Source organism: Peromyscus californicus, unplaced genomic scaffold, assembly GCF_007827085.1.
Source record: "Peromyscus californicus insignis strain IS unplaced genomic scaffold, ASM782708v3 Scaffold_5__1_contigs__length_169319896, whole genome shotgun sequence".
Classification (NCBI taxonomy): domain Eukaryota; kingdom Metazoa; phylum Chordata; class Mammalia; order Rodentia; family Cricetidae; genus Peromyscus; species Peromyscus californicus.
Window position 1 is genome coordinate 127,300,207 of NW_026294573.1, and position 15,786 is coordinate 127,315,992.

The 15,786-nt window shown below is 38.9% G+C and overlaps 1 protein-coding gene across 1 annotated transcript in view; it reads right to left on the minus strand.

The window, feature by feature from the left end:
• LOC128096036 (cytochrome P450 7B1) overlaps positions 1-15,786 on the minus strand; it is a 183,768-nt gene that overhangs the window by 23,175 nt on the left and 144,807 nt on the right. Inside the window, 3 exon segments of the mRNA XM_052715113.1 lie at positions 11,161-11,367; positions 11,830-12,064; positions 12,066-12,421. Coding sequence (XP_052571073.1) covers positions 11,161-11,367; positions 11,830-12,064; positions 12,066-12,421 — 798 coding nt within the window.

Consider the following 15,786-nt stretch of genomic DNA (forward strand, 5'->3'; position numbering starts at 1 on the left):
CTCAGTGCACCTTGGTGACAACCACATGATAACTGTAAACTACTTTGAAAGACTTAAATAACTTATATTTTTAACATAGACTTATTATTATTATTTTGTTACAGCATCTTTAATTTTTCAACTAGCCCTTCTGTTTGGGTTTCTCTATCTCCCCATCCCAACTACTCACAAGAAATAGGTTTATACTCTGGCCTGGGAGGCAGGTCGCTTAACTGCAGATCTTCACTTCTCCTTCAGCTCCTCCAGCTTTGTAGCAAAACACCTGCTACAGACTCCCTTCCCCTACCTCCACCTCTAGTGGACCCCACAGATCTAAGCCTCCAAACTTCTTTTTCACTACTTCTTGCTTTATCCAAGCCCACCTCCAACAGAAATTGCCTGGAAACCCACAGGCCACTCTAACCAGTAAAGCAGGTAGGATAATAGTAGATCTTTACATGACCCTCCATTCCTCCAAGTCCAACCTCCCAGTCTCATCACCAACTCTGTAGCAGACCTTCTGCTGTGGCCTCTCCTCATTATCCTTCCCATCTCCAGGGGGCTAAGCAGATCCTGGTAGAACACCTCATTTTCCTCCAACCTTTAGATCCATTCCTAAGGGTTAGCACTCAATACCTAGAAACACATTTTACTTGGACCCACAGTGACCACACCAATCAGGATCCCAGAAAAATTTTCTACCAGGCAACAGACAGCCACCACACTCTCCTTAGAACCAGAGAAGGCAAGAGAAACCAAGAAACAAATCAGCCAGCCAATGAAGACAAAACCAGGTATCAGCACCTAGAATTATAGTCTTCTTAATCCCATATGCCTGGATGCCAGTGTAAAAACACAACCAATAATAGCCAGGAAAGTATGTCTTCACTACAGCCCAGCAACCCTTCTAGACCAGGCTCTGAGTATTGCACCACAGCTGAAAGACAAGAAAAAGACCCCTGGAGGTCCTTAAAGAGTAAATGAACAAATACTTAAAGAAATCTATGAAAACACAAACAGTGGAAGGAAATGAGTAAAACAGATCAAGACCTGAAAATGGAAATAGAATCAATAACAAAAACTGAAACCGGAGGAAATCTGGAAATAAAAAGTGTAGGAACTCTAAGGAGAAGCTCAGAGGTAAGACTCACCGAAGAATATAAGAAATGAAAGATGAAAGAGAGAATCCCAGGCATTGATGACACATAGAAGGTATGGGTACCTCAGGGAAAAAAACTGGCAAAAACATCCAGGAAATCTGCAACATTATGAAAAGACCAAATCTAAGAAAAATAGGAATAGAGGACGGAGATGAAACCCAGGTCAAAGGCACAGAAAACATTTTCAACAAAATCATAAAAGAAAATTTCTCTTACCTAAAGAAGGAGATTCCTATCAAGGTACAGGAAGCAAATAGTACAAAACAACAAATAGACTAGACCAGAAAAGGAAGTCCCTTTGGCATTTTAGAACCAAAATATACAGAACAAAGAAAGAATATTAAAAGCGGCAAGGGAAAGAGTAACATATAGGCAGGCCTATTAGAATTATACCTGACTTCTTAATAAAGATTCTAAAAGCCAGAAGAGCCTGGACAGATGTGCTACAGACACTAAGAGACCACAGCTGCCAGCCCAGACTACTATACCCAGCAATACTTTCAATAACCGTAGATGGAGAAAATAAGACATTCCATGATAAAAAATAAATTTAAACAATATCTACCTACAAACCTAGCACCAGAAGGTACTAAAGAGAAAACTCCAACCTAAAGAGGTTAAATGCACCGAAGAGAACACAGGAAACATATTTCCAGAATGGCAAATCAAAAGAGAGGACACACAAACACACTCACATTCACACACCCACACACATCCCATAACAAAATAACAGGAATCAACAAAGACTGCTCACTAGTATCTTTCAATATCAATGGTCTGGAATCCCCCAATAAAAAGACATAGACTAACAGAATGGATGTGAATACAGTATCTACCTTCTGCTACATCCAAGAAATATGCCTCAACATCAAGGATAGCCATTACCTCAGAGTAGAAGGATGGAAAAGGATATTGCAAGCAAATGGACCTAAGAAGCAAGCTGTTATAACCATTTTTATATCTGACAAAATAAGACTTCAAACCAAAACTCATCAGAAGCAATAGGGAAGGACACTACATACTCATCAAAGGAAAGAATCCTCCAAGAGGACGTATCAATTTTTAACATCTATGCCCAAAAAACAAGGGTACAAAAGTTTGTAAAAGATATACTACTACAGGTTAAATCACATATTGACCCTTATACAATTCATAGTGGGAGACTTCAATACTCAGCTCTCACTAATGGACAGGTTATCCAGACAAAAACTAAACAGAGAAATGCTGGAGCTAATTAGACACCATAAACTAAACGGACCTAACAGATATTTACAGAATATTTTATCCAAACACAAAAGAATATATCTTCTTCTCAGCACCTCAAGGAACTTTTTAAAAAAATGAGCACATACTGGGACACAAAACAAGTCTCAACAGACACAAGAAAATTTAAATAAAAACCTGTATCTTATTTGACCACCACGGTAAAGGATCCTTTAATCCTGGATATCAACAACAACAGAAAACTTATAAACTCAGGGAAACTGAACAACTCACTACTAAGTGAAAAGTGGATCAATACAGAAATAAAGAAAGAAATTAAAGACATTTTAAAATTGAATAAAAATGAGTACACAACATACCCAAACTTTTGGAACACAGTTAAGGCAGTTCTCAGAAGCAAGTTCATAGCACTAAATGTCTACCTAAATATAAAAGCAACAAACTTGGAGAGATCTCATATTAGTAACTTAACAATACACCTGAAAGGTCTAAAACAATAAGAAAAAGATCATACCCAGAAGAAGTAGACAGCAAGAAATAATCAAACTCAGGGCTGAACTCAATAAAATAGTAACAAACAAACCAACAAAACAATGAATCAATGAAACAAAGAGTTGGCTCTTTGAGAAAACCAATAAGATTGATAAACCCTTATCCAAATTACCTAAAAGGAGGAGAAAGATTTTCCAAATTATCAAAATGAGAAGTGAAAAGGGAGACACAACAACAGATACTGAAGAAATCCAGAGAATCATAAGGAAATACTTTAAAATCCCACACTCCACCCAATTGGAAAATGTAAAAGAAACTGATAATTTTCTCAATACACATTACTTACCAAAGTTAGATAAATATCAGATAAGCAAGTTAAACAGATCTATAACCCTCACTGATATAGCAGCAGTCATTAAAAGTCTCCCAACCAAAAAAAAAAAAAAAAAAAAAACAAAGCCCAGAGTCAAATGGTGTTAGTGCAGAATTCTACCAGATTTTGAAAGAAGAGTTAATGCCAATACTCCTCAAATTATTCCACAAAAGAGAAACAGAAGAATCATTGTCCAACTAATTTAAGAGTACAGTTACCCTGATACCCAAATCATGTAAAGACCCCTGCAAAAGAAAGAAAATTACAGACCAATTTCCTTTGTAAAATAGATTCAAAAATCCTCAACAAATCACAAACTGAATCCAAGAAAACATCAAAAAGATCATGCACCATGATCAAGTAGGTTTCATCCTAGAGATGCAGGGATGATTCATCATATGTACATAGATAAATGTAATCCATCACATGAACAAACCAAAAGGAAAAACCTAAAAGATCATCTCATTATATACAGAAAAGCCTTCAATAAAATCCAATACCCTTTCGAGATAAAAGTCCTGGGGGAGACTAGAGATACAAAATAAAGGCAATTTACAACAAGCTCACAGCCAACATCCACTTAAAAAGAGTAGATGATCAAAGCATTCCCACTAAAATCATCAGAAAGACAAGGTTGTCCACTCTTTCCATACCTACTAGATGTAGTACTTGAAGTCTTAGCTAGAGCAGTAAGACAACTGAAGGAGATTAAAAGGATACAAACTGGAAAGGAAGAAGTCAAGGTATGTATAAGTGACACTAAAAATCCCACTAGGAACTCCTACAGCTAATAAACACTTTCAGTACAGCAGTAGGACACAAGATTAACTAAAAACAAACAAACAAACATCCACAAGAAGAAGAACAAAAAACAAAACATAACAAAATGGTAGCCCTCCTATATACAAATGACAAATAGACCTTGAAAAAAGATCATGGGAATAACACTTCTCACAATAGCCCCCAAGTGATACAAAATATGGGTAACTCTAACCAAGCAGGTGAAAGACTAGAATGACAAAAACTTTAAAACACTGAAGAAAGACCTGAAGATATCAGAAGATCGAAAGATCTCCTGTGCCTGTGGATTAGTAGGATTAATACAGTAAAATTGGCCATCCTACTAAAAGCAATCTACAGATTCAATGCAATCCCATTAAAAATTCCAACACAATTCTTCACAGAACTTTAAAGGACAATATTCAATTTTATATGGAAAAACAAAAAACCCAGGATCGCTAAAACAATCCTGAACAATAAAAGAACTGCTGGAGCTATCACCATCCCTGATTTCAAGTTGTACTCCAGAGCTAAAGTAATAAAAACATCATGCCTTTTGCATAAAAAACAGACACGTTGTTAATCAATGAAATTGAATTGCAGACCCAGACATAAATCTCCACACCTTTGGACACCCGATTTTTGATAAAGAAGCCAGAAATACACAATGTAAAAAAGACAGCATCTTCAACAAATGGTGCTGGTCTACCTGGATATCTTCATGTAGAATAAGGCAAATAGATTCATACATATCACCCGGCAGAAAACTCAATTCAAAATGGATCAAAGACATTAACATAAAACCAGACACACTGAACCTGATAGAAGAGAAAATGGGAGATACCTTTGACACATTGGCACTGGCTAAACAGAACACTAATAGCAAAAACATTAAGATTGACAATTAATTAATGGGACTTCATAAACCTAAAAAGCTTCTGTAAGGTAAAGGACATCATCAGGAGGACAAAATGGCAGCTTACAGAATGGGAAAAAAATTTCGGTAACTCCACATCTGATAGAGGGATAATATCCAAAAATATAAAGAACTCAAGAAACTAGATATCAACAAACACAAACATTCCAATTAAAAGTGGGGTACAGATCTAAACAGACAGCTCTTAGCAGAGGAATCTTAAATGGCTAAGAAACACTAAGAAATGTCAAACATCCTTAGCCTTCATGAAAATACAAATCAAAACTACATTGAGATCCCATCTTATACCTGTCAGAATGGCTAAGATCAATAACACAAGTGACAACTCATGCTGTCTAGGATGTAGAGCAAGGAGAACACCCCTCCATTGCTGGTGGGAATTCAAACTCATACAGCCACTGTATAAATCAATATGATGGTTCTTCAGAAAATTGGGATTCAATCAACCTCAAGATCCAGCTATACCATATACTGGATATGCTGGACATATACACAAAGGATGCCCCATCCTACCACAAGGACACTTGCTCAACTATGTTCATAGCAGTGTTATTCATAATGGCAAGAAATTGGAACCTGAAGGGACCTAGATGTCCCTCAACCAAAGAACTGATAAAGAAAATTTGGTATATTTGCATAATGGAGTATTTCTCAATGCTAGAAAAAAAGTGACATCATGAAATTTGTAAGGAAATGGATGAAACTAGAAAAAAAATCACCCTGAGATGGGCAACTCAGACTCAGAAAGGCAAACTTATGTACTCACTTATAAGTGGATATTATCTGTTAAGTGAAGGATAATCACACTGCAACCTACAGATCCAGAGAAGTTAGATAAAGAGGAGAGGCCTGAGGAGTATTCAAGGATCTCCTTGGGAAGGGGAAATAGAACAGATTTTGTGAGTGGACTAGAGGCAGGTGGGGATGGGAACAGGAGGGATCAGGTTGGGGAGGGAGGGATGGAGGGAGAGAGTATGGGGAGAGACCACTGGAATAGGTGGGCACCTAATGGATGGTGTGGAAACCTAGTGCAGTGGAAACTTCCTGGAACCTATGAGGGTGACTCTACCAAGGACTCCTATTAAGGGAGGATACAGAGCCTGAACTGGTCATCTTCTTTAACCAGGCTGGGCTCCCAGTGGTGGAACTGGGACATCAAATCAGCCACAAAACCTAAGACCCACAACCTGTCCTGTCCGCAAGATGCACCGGGACAATGGTGGCTTGTGGAAGTGGCCAACCAATGACTGGTATCACTTGAAATCCAAGCCACAAGAGCGAGCCCATGTTAGACACAGCACGGATGGCCAGGAACCAGAAGCTGGATAGTTCAGAGACCTAGGGTGGAATCAAACAGGACTGACAAAAAAAAAGAAGAAGAAGAAGAAGAAGAAGAAGAAGAAGAAGAAGAAGAAGAAGAAGAAGAAGAAGAAGAAGAAGAAGAAATGATTCCTAATGATATTCTGCTATGCTCATAGTTTGGTGTCTACCACAATTATCAACAGAGAGGCTTCTTCCAGTAGCTGATTGGAGAAGATGCAGAGACCCACAGCCAACCATTAGGAGGAGCTCAGGGAACCCAACAGAAGAAAGGGAGGAAGAACTGTAGGAGCCAGAGGGGTCAAGGACACAGGAGGACACAGTCCACCGAATCACCTAAGCAAGGCTCATAGTGGCTCACAGAGATTGAAGCTGCAACCATGGAGCCTGCATGGGTCTGAGCCCTCTGCATACATACTGTGGTTGTTTCTCTTGGGGTTTTTATTGGGTTGGGGGTATCACTGACTCTTTTGCCTGATCTTGGGACCCTTTTCTTCCTATTGGGTTGCCTTATCCAGCCTTGATATGAGAGTTTGTGCCTAGTCTTTTTTTGTGTCTTGTTAGGCTGTGCTCAGTTGATATCCCTAGGAGGCCTGTTCTTTTCTGAAGGGAAATGGAGGAGCAGTAGATATAAGGGAGAGGGGAGGTGGGAGGGGCAATTGGGAGGAGGGAGGAAGGGGAAGCTGTGGTTGGGATGTATTGTATAAGAAAAGAATAAAGAAAATGAAAACAGCAACAACAATAACAATAACAAAATGTAGCAATATAATGATTCTTCATGACATTCTGCTCTACTCATCAAAGTGCAGTGCTCAGCCATCACCAGAGAAGCTTCCTCCGGCAGCACATGGGAGCAAATACAGAGACCCACTGCCTGGCATTATGCACAGAACACTCAGTCCTAACTGGTGTGCTTCTATCAACTCCCTCCCCTTAGAGGTCAGGGAACCCCAAAGAAGAGGAGGCAGAAAGAATACAAGAGGCAGAGGGGATAGTGGACACCCAGAAACCTAGGGTCTCTGAATCAACAGGATAGACCCAGATGTGAACTCACAGAGACTGAGGTAGCGTTCAGGGCCTAAACGGGTCTGTACCAGGTCCTCTGTGTGTGTGTATATTACGGCTTCCAATTTAGTGAATTTCATGGGATTCCTGAGTGTGCCAATGAATGGGTCTCTGTTTTTTGTGCCTTCTCTTGAGCTCTTTTCCTTGTTTTGTTTATTTATTTGTGTTTTGTTTTTGTTTTTGTCCAATGTGTTAGTGTTTGTTTTATCTTATTTTATGTTTATCCATTAAAAATCTCTTTGTTTTCTAGTGAAAAACACAGAGAGAGTGGATCCACATGGGAGGGGATGTGGGGAGTAACTGGGAGGAGTAAAGGGAGGGAAAACTATAATCATGATATATTATGTGAGGAAAAACATCTATTTTTAAGAAAAGATTAAGGTGAAAACAAATAAATAGTAATAATCTGTAAGAATAAATTGTAGTAAACAAATAACTATAGCAGTCAATTTTAGGAATTTATACACCCAAGATTTTACAATGTATACCACCTACCAAGTGTTTGAGGAACATACTTTTTAGCTATTATTTAAATGTTCCATTGTAACAAAAAAAGACTATGTAGCCAACTTAATTATCTTTTAACTTTTGCCTACCTACAAGTATTTCATTGACTACATACTGTAGCTGGAGAGCTTTTCTCTCCGGGTCCCACCAAGTCCCGCCAGTCCTGGAGCCCACTTATAAAATAAACACACAGACTCTTATATTATTTAAACTGTTTGGCCATTAGCTCAGGCCTATCATTGTCTAGCTCTTACTCTTATATCTAGCCCATTTCTATTAGTCTTTACTTTGCCATGTGGCTCGTGGCTTACTGGTACTTTACATCTTCCTTGTCCTGGCGGCGGCTCCAGGCAGTCTCTCCTATCCTTCCTCCTTCCTCAATTCTCCTCTCTATTAGTCCCGCCTATACTTCCTGTCTGGCTATTGACCAATCAGTGTTTATTACATATAGCGATATCCACAGCAACATACCCTGATTTGAAATTAAAAACAAAAGAAATAGACTTACAATTATTTAGTAAAATTCTGGTGACTAGCACTGTAAGCTTATGGTGCAGAAGTTGTTTGGTGTGTCGTTGATCCATCCAAGTTTGATCTAATCTGACCGAACGTTTTATCTCATGAAAGAATATATAAATATTCTTTTCCAGAAGGTAATGACCTTTATCATGAGTTCTTTCAATAAATGACACTGACCTCTACTGGTCACCTGGGCCGCAGGGTACCCATCTAGCTATGGAAAGCACTGCTTTAGCATAGGTTAAGATTTTGTTGTTTCTGGCATTAGGTGGAGAGAGAGCCCAAATTGGAGAACTCCATTGGGTCCCTCCCCTTGGAGCTCAGAAAAGCCCTAGGAACAACAGAAGGAAGAACTGTAGGAGCCAGAGTAGTTGAGGACACCAGGAAAACACAGCCCACAGAGTCAACTAAGCAGTGCTTATAGGGGCTCATAGACTGAAGTGACAATCACAGAGCCTGACTGGTCTATGCCAGGTCCTCTACATATATGTTTGGTTGTGTAGCTGAGGGTTTTTGTGGGACTCCTAACAGTGGAAATTGGGGTGTTTCTGACTCTTTTGCCTGTTCTTGAGACCCTTTTTACTACACTGGGTTACCCCACACAGCCCTGATAAAAGGGCTTGTGCTTGTGCCTAGTCTTACAGTGTTCAGTTGATATCCCTGGGAGGCCTGCTCTTTTCTGAAGGGAAATGGAGGAGGAATGAATCTGGGGGAGAGGTGAGGTTCCAGGTAACTGGGAGGAGTAGAGGGAGAGGAAACTTTGGTCAGGATGTAATGTATGAGAATAATAATAGTAATAAAAGATTTTGTTGTTTTTGTTCATTGGTTAAGCATGGAAGAGGCACAAATTTATGAGGGCTCCAAGGATGAGAGTCCCTAAGTCTAGCGGTGGACTTACATGAACCTAAATTACAACCTCTCTCTTCTGGTCAAATAAACCCAAGCATTTCTTTCTTAACACTTTACTTTAAAAACAATCTTTTATTTCAATGACAAACAGCTACTATAAATAGAGAGTTGTTGAATTTCAAGCAAACTGTGAAAAGGAATAATTATGTACAGAATACAAACATATTGTTTGGAGTTCATTTGCATTATTTCCTGATCATCTCATTCTTAAAATGAAAGGGTAATTACCTGGATATATGGAAAATGCAACTTAGATCTCCATAGAAACCAAATCAACTCAGAAAACACTACTATTCCAAGTATCGGCAACTACCCATATTTTACCTAAATTTTGTATGTTAGTTCTCTAAGAGTTCTGAAATAAAAAGAAAAGAACATTAGCATTTTGATAATGATGGATAATATTCTTCCTCAAAACAAACATGGAATTCTTTTGATAATTCACACTACAGGTGACACAACTTTCATAATTAATTGATTGTGATAAGTCACAGTGACTGCTGTTGCCTGGCCACAGGGATCCACCTTTGTAACACTTGGGCTATCTTATTAGTGCCAAGTAGTTAACTGTGATCAAAACTATTAGGACTAATACCTCAGAATTTGCCGAGAGAGAGAGAGAGAGAGAGAGAGAGAGAGAGAGAGAGAGAGAGAGAGACAGAGAGAGACAGAGAGAGAGAGAGAGAGAGAGAGAGAGAGAGAGAGACAGAGAGAGAGACAGAGAGAGAGAGAGAGAGAGAGAGAGAGAGAGAGAGAGAGAGAGAGAGAGAGAGAGAGAGAGAGAGGAGGGGGGGAGGGAGGGATGGAGGGAGGGAGGATATATTTTATGCATAAATCTTGAGGTCAAAACAGGGTAAAATTAAGGGTCTTATTAAGTCAAATAGCTGAGGAAATAGTAAGTTTACCAACGATGCATTTGTCCAAAGAAACTGAAAGTACTATATCCCCAAGAACACGATAGGATGAGATATGAATACAGAGGGAATTGCCATGTATTGGTACAGATTTTAATTTTAGGAATATCAGTTCACTACATGATGGTAACAAGCAGCCTGCTTAAACCCAGGAAACAGAAATGCAGTTGCTGCATTTCAAGGGCTCATGTCCGGTGGAAGGCAGACTGAGTCAAGGAGAAACATAAAAAGGGAGGCGGAGGCAGCGGGAGAAAAAGCAAAACAACCAGTTCCTACGGGCCTCGGACATATCAGAAATAATGTTCACCTTTATTTGCTAAATCAGTAATATTTTTTAAAGTACCAATGTTTAAAAGTCTATAGCTGTTTTTTCCCTTCCACTTCCCTGCTTCCCCGCTTCCTCACACCCCCTCCCTCCCTTCTTTCCATTCTTTCTTTGCCTCACTCTTTATTTGCATATTTAAACCATTAGCCCACAATGAAAGGATTTTAACTTAAGCACCATATACTCCAAACCATATAAAAAATACCACGACCTGTGCTTGAAAATGTAGACACCATTTTAAGGAAGAGTAAGTACTTTTTGCACACAAGCTGACCCCCTCTGAAATATTTTCCTGTTCAGCCATGGAATCCTTTTCTTGTCAAGATAGGACAGCAGTGTTTGGGAAGCATCAGCAGGCCAACAGATGCTTAGAATCAAATGACTTAATAGGCATACACATTTTTTCCCCCAAATAATTGCAAAGCTTTGGTTTAGCCCTTTGCATACCTTGCATAGTTAATTAGCTAGGCCTTAATGTTTACATGCAATGAGAGTATCTACAGCTATAAACTACATAATTTATAATTGATGTAAATGGGTGTTATTATGTCAATTAGGCAGCTGTGTCCTCCACCTCTTGGTAAACAGCTATGAGTGATAAACTGAGTTTGCAGAGAGCTACCTTCTTCTCTTCATAACAGATAAAAATAAATTACCCAGGCAGACCAAGCTGTCCAATTGTTCTCTGGTGAAGTGGATGGAAAGTCCAGGCCCTTTCTTTTGACCTGTTGACTGCAGGAAGCTGTCAATTTCGTCACGCAGTGCTTCCATGGTTTCTGGGTGCCGAAGAAGATAATACATTGCCCAGAACATAGTTGGAATGGTGTTTGCCAGAGAGGCCCAGAGAAAGCCAAGATGATGTGCTGGGAGAAAATAAGTGAAAAGGAAGATTAATAGCGTTTATTACACTGATTAGATTTGCAGTGTGCTAATTAAAAGATGTTAGGACACAGACCCAGCCAAGGATCAGTGCATGCTAATGAGAACCAATAGGCTTCTGAAGTCTAATTTTCTGCTTAATGAGAATAGTTTAAAATGTAATGTGTGTTGGGGGGGCAGGAAGGTGGGGGATGAGATAAGGGGAGTAAATGCCGCTTAGTTATACTCTTTCTCATTATCATCATTAAGTATCTTGTTTTACCACCTCAGCAAAAAAAAAAAAAAAAAAATCAATTATCACAGAGGGTTGTTTCAGAATGAAACATTTTATCACTAGCCAATTAGAAAGAGCATAAAAATTTTCAAGGTCGCCATTTTTCTTTTTATCTCAAAGGTCTTCTGTAAATTATTTTATTTTAGTGAGTAATCATTCAGAACTTTCTTACCTCCTATTTCAAAGTCTTCACGCCTATAGTGTTTCTCCAGTATATCTTGCCTTTCCCGAACAATTTCTGAACATCCGTGCATCTGAGCTAGTTTTTCTGATGAGAGGCATTTTATAAGCTTCTTCTGCATAGATTTCACATTTGTTAAAAGCTGAATGGGTATATCAGATACTAAGTATGGGAACATATCATCAAATTTTAAAAAATCATCTCTTAGTTCACTGATAATTTTTTTTCCTGTCACCAGCAAGAACTTTTCCAAATATAGTTGTAAAGGTGGCCTCAAATACCAGTGAGCTACAGAATGGAAACAGTCTTGTCGTTTTCCAATCTGTGCTTTTTAGTAGTTGGGGCTCAAGTATTTCTTTTAGTTCTTGGATCACGCTTCCTAGGAGACTGTCTAAAGCTTTGCCTTGTAAAAGCAGGTAAGCTCTGTGAATGTCGTCATTAAGGTCATCATTAGTTGACAGCTTCTTGATGGAGAAGGCTTTCACTGATAACTTTCTGCTGAACATCCCGAAACTTAATTGTTTGGAGTTTTTCATTAGGAGATGGTACTGGAAAGGGTTCAGAACAAACGTAATGTACTTCCCTTAAAAAAAAAAAATGGTTTATTTGTTAGCAAGACAAAACACATATCTGAAGTCTGAAAATATTTAAATCAAAATTAGAGACTTTCTTTACTAAGAAGTTAATAGTTTTATTACACCAATTTAACAGACATCCATCCCACTCAAAGGCCTACTCTGCACCCTTTGAAAATGAAGGATGATGTGAAACACCCCTGGAAGCTAGAAGGTAAATTTCTTGAAGATCTAAACTTCACCGCTCACTAGGGCCTGTCTCTCAACACTGGCAAAAACTTTGGAGAGTTCCTTGCCGAACCCCTGCACTCATCAGCTGAGAGAACCAGGGACTGCTGAGAAGCGAAGTCTTCACAGCAAGGTCTTTGCCTTGCACCGTGCTTATCCTCACTCAGCTCTGGTCTCTCACTGCAATGCTGCTTTAAGATTCCTTCTGACTAGAACTATTTTATGCAACCGTAACAGTTAACGAGTATCTTCTTCTTAAAAACACACACTGCATTTGGATAACCCTTCAGTGTTCCTGTTCAGCAATTAGTGTCTGTACTCAATTCTCTCTCTCTTTCTCTCTCTCTCTCTCTCTCTCTCTCTCTCTCTCTCTCTCTCTCTCTCTCTCTCTCTCTCTCTCTCTCTCTCGGTGTGTGTGTATAGCTTTCTTAGATGAAAAACTTTCCCTTCTGATTTATAGTAATACCAAATGTGTTTGCAAAACTCAATCAGATTGGTATACGACATTTTAGATAAAGAATCATTGTCAACCAAATCCTAGAGACAGTATAAATGTGTTTTTATGTGGCAATTTAAAAAATACAGCTTAAGTGTTAAATATATATGTGAATATATATGATGTGATTCATTTTCCTTACAGTGATTTTTATCCACTCCATTTCCCCTTGATTCATTTCACAGGGCAAGGCAAGACAGAAGTGAGGGAGAGCCTGAAGTTAGCTGCTCATTCTGGTTGGATACAGCACTGCCTTCTACAAAGGAAGCAGAGTTTTGTTCTCATTCATTCTTTGTTTTGCCTCAGGAACAGCAAAAAGGACTCCATTGGATTTGGGCACTTTCAATCACTTGCTTTACCATTATAACTTAATTAAAATGGCCAGCATCTGCCTGACAAATAATCAGGGATGCAGGAGTCAACTTTCTCATTTTTCAAAAGAGATAATTTTAGGCCAAGCTGTGTATTTTCACAGGTGATGATTCATGCATCCTTCTTCCCAAATGAAGGAGTTTTGTTAAATATTAATAGGATGCTTTTAGATTAGTATCTAAAATTCAGAGAGTATACACCAGGTTTAATTTGTATCACAATTTTGGGGAAATACTTTGAATTTTTTTAATCATTTTTTTTACGTTCATCTAAATCCAAAGAGAAAAAAAATGTATCAGTCCAGGCACTATCAGCCATTACAACTTGGCCTTTGAAGTAGAGACCAGATAAATACTGATTTCTGCTCTGTCTCCAAGTCATTAGAAGTAGACACATTCTTATTACTTCTCTCTCTCCCTCTTTCTCTCTCTCTCTCCCTCCCTCTCTCTCTCTCTCTCTTCTTTCTCTCCTCTCTCTCTTTTTAATTTTCTCTCTTCCTCTTTAACTTCCCCCTATCAGAAGAAAACATCAGGTTCATTTCAAATAAAAATATAAACAGGGAAAGGGAAATAATTGGTTCAAGTCAGCAAACAAATTTAACATATTGTAAAAGTTGATCACGTGTGTGCTGTCTGGTGTGCGGGTGCACAAGTGCTATGGGTGTGCGTGTGCCACAGTGTGCCTGTGAAAGCCAGAGGATAACTTTGGGAAGGTGGTTTTCACCTTTCACCTTCTTGCTTCTGCTATTGTGCTATATACCCAAGGCTGATGGGCCAGTGAGCTTCCAGGCAATTTTCTCTTCTTTGCCTCTCATTGTGTGTGTGTGTGTGTGTGTGTGTGTGTGTGTGTGTGTGTGTGTGTGTGTGTTGGAATGTTGTGATTACAGATGTGCACAACTGTATCCAGATTCTTAAGTGGATCTGGCGATCCTACTCAGTGATGCTTCTGTGCCTACCACTTTTACCCTTTGAACCAGGTGCCTATTAATACATTCATAAAAAAAAGTAGTTGTTTGTCTCAGGTTGTGTGTGTGTGTGTGTGTGCACATGTCTGCTGTAGGTGTGTTGTGTGGGTGTGTGCATGTATTTTTGCAAGTACATGTTCACGTGGAACACAGAAACAAACACTAGCTGTCTTCCTCAACCACTCTCCATCTTATGTTTTGAGACAAGATCTCTCACTGGACCTGGGGCTCGTCGACTCAGGGGGGCTGGCTGGCCAGTGAGCTCCAAGGAATCTGCTTGTCTCCGCACACTTACATACACACTCCTCCATCGCTGGCTTTTGTGCTGGTGCAGGGGATCCAAAATCAGGTTCTTATTCTTGTGAAATTAACTGGCATGATAGCAACTGAACATTCTCAAGTCTTTGTAGTGAGTTCTTTTAAAGGACCATCATGGAGAAGTTCAAAGTAACTTTCCTCTCTAGGGTCTGCACCTTTTCTTCCTTATTCCAATTTTAATTTTCTTCCCCACCAAGACATCACTTTCTTGCCTTTTACCTTCACCCCTTCTGAAGGACACATGGATGACTTTAGAACTGGACGTTTTGGTTTTCTGATTTTACTTTTCAAGTTGGTTTGGAAGTACCAATAACCCTGGAGATTTTAGCTGGCTTTCCAACTTTTAATCTTCAGCATAAACAATTTAAGCTAAGTTTTCCAAAATTAATATTAATTTAAACCATCTGTCCACCATCTGCTAATGTGAGATGCAAAACCAGAGTTTCTTTGTGTTCCGTAATCAGACAGTTAGGAAAATACATATACATTTATAAAATGAATTTAAATTTCCTAACAAAGAAATTTTTCTGAAGAGTTATCTTGAAGGCTATGAATGCTCAGAGAGAAATTAACTTTTGCTCAGTGTGATTTTATGTAAGTGAATGCCAAGTGTCAATAGGCATGTGCCTAGCTCATAGAGATTCCAATGTAAAACAATACCCTCTGCCATGTTTTGAAAAGAGGAAAATGCTGTCAGAGTGGATATAAAACATTGATTTCAAGAATTTTAGAGTTTGCATTTGTCTAAAATGTAAATGTCAAAATGAGGCCCATGTCTGAAAAAATACAGTATAAAATAATTTTTTCTGCCCATTGCATTTGAAATTGGGCCAACAACTTTAATATCTCCCTTGCCAATTATTTCATTTTTCTTCCCTTTTGTGGAGCAGACTGTGACTATTAATCCCAGCATTCTTAGATAAGCCATCAATGCTTTGCCAACCCAATACTCCTTTTTCTTTCTTTATAGTATTTCCTTGTGAAGCTAATGCTCC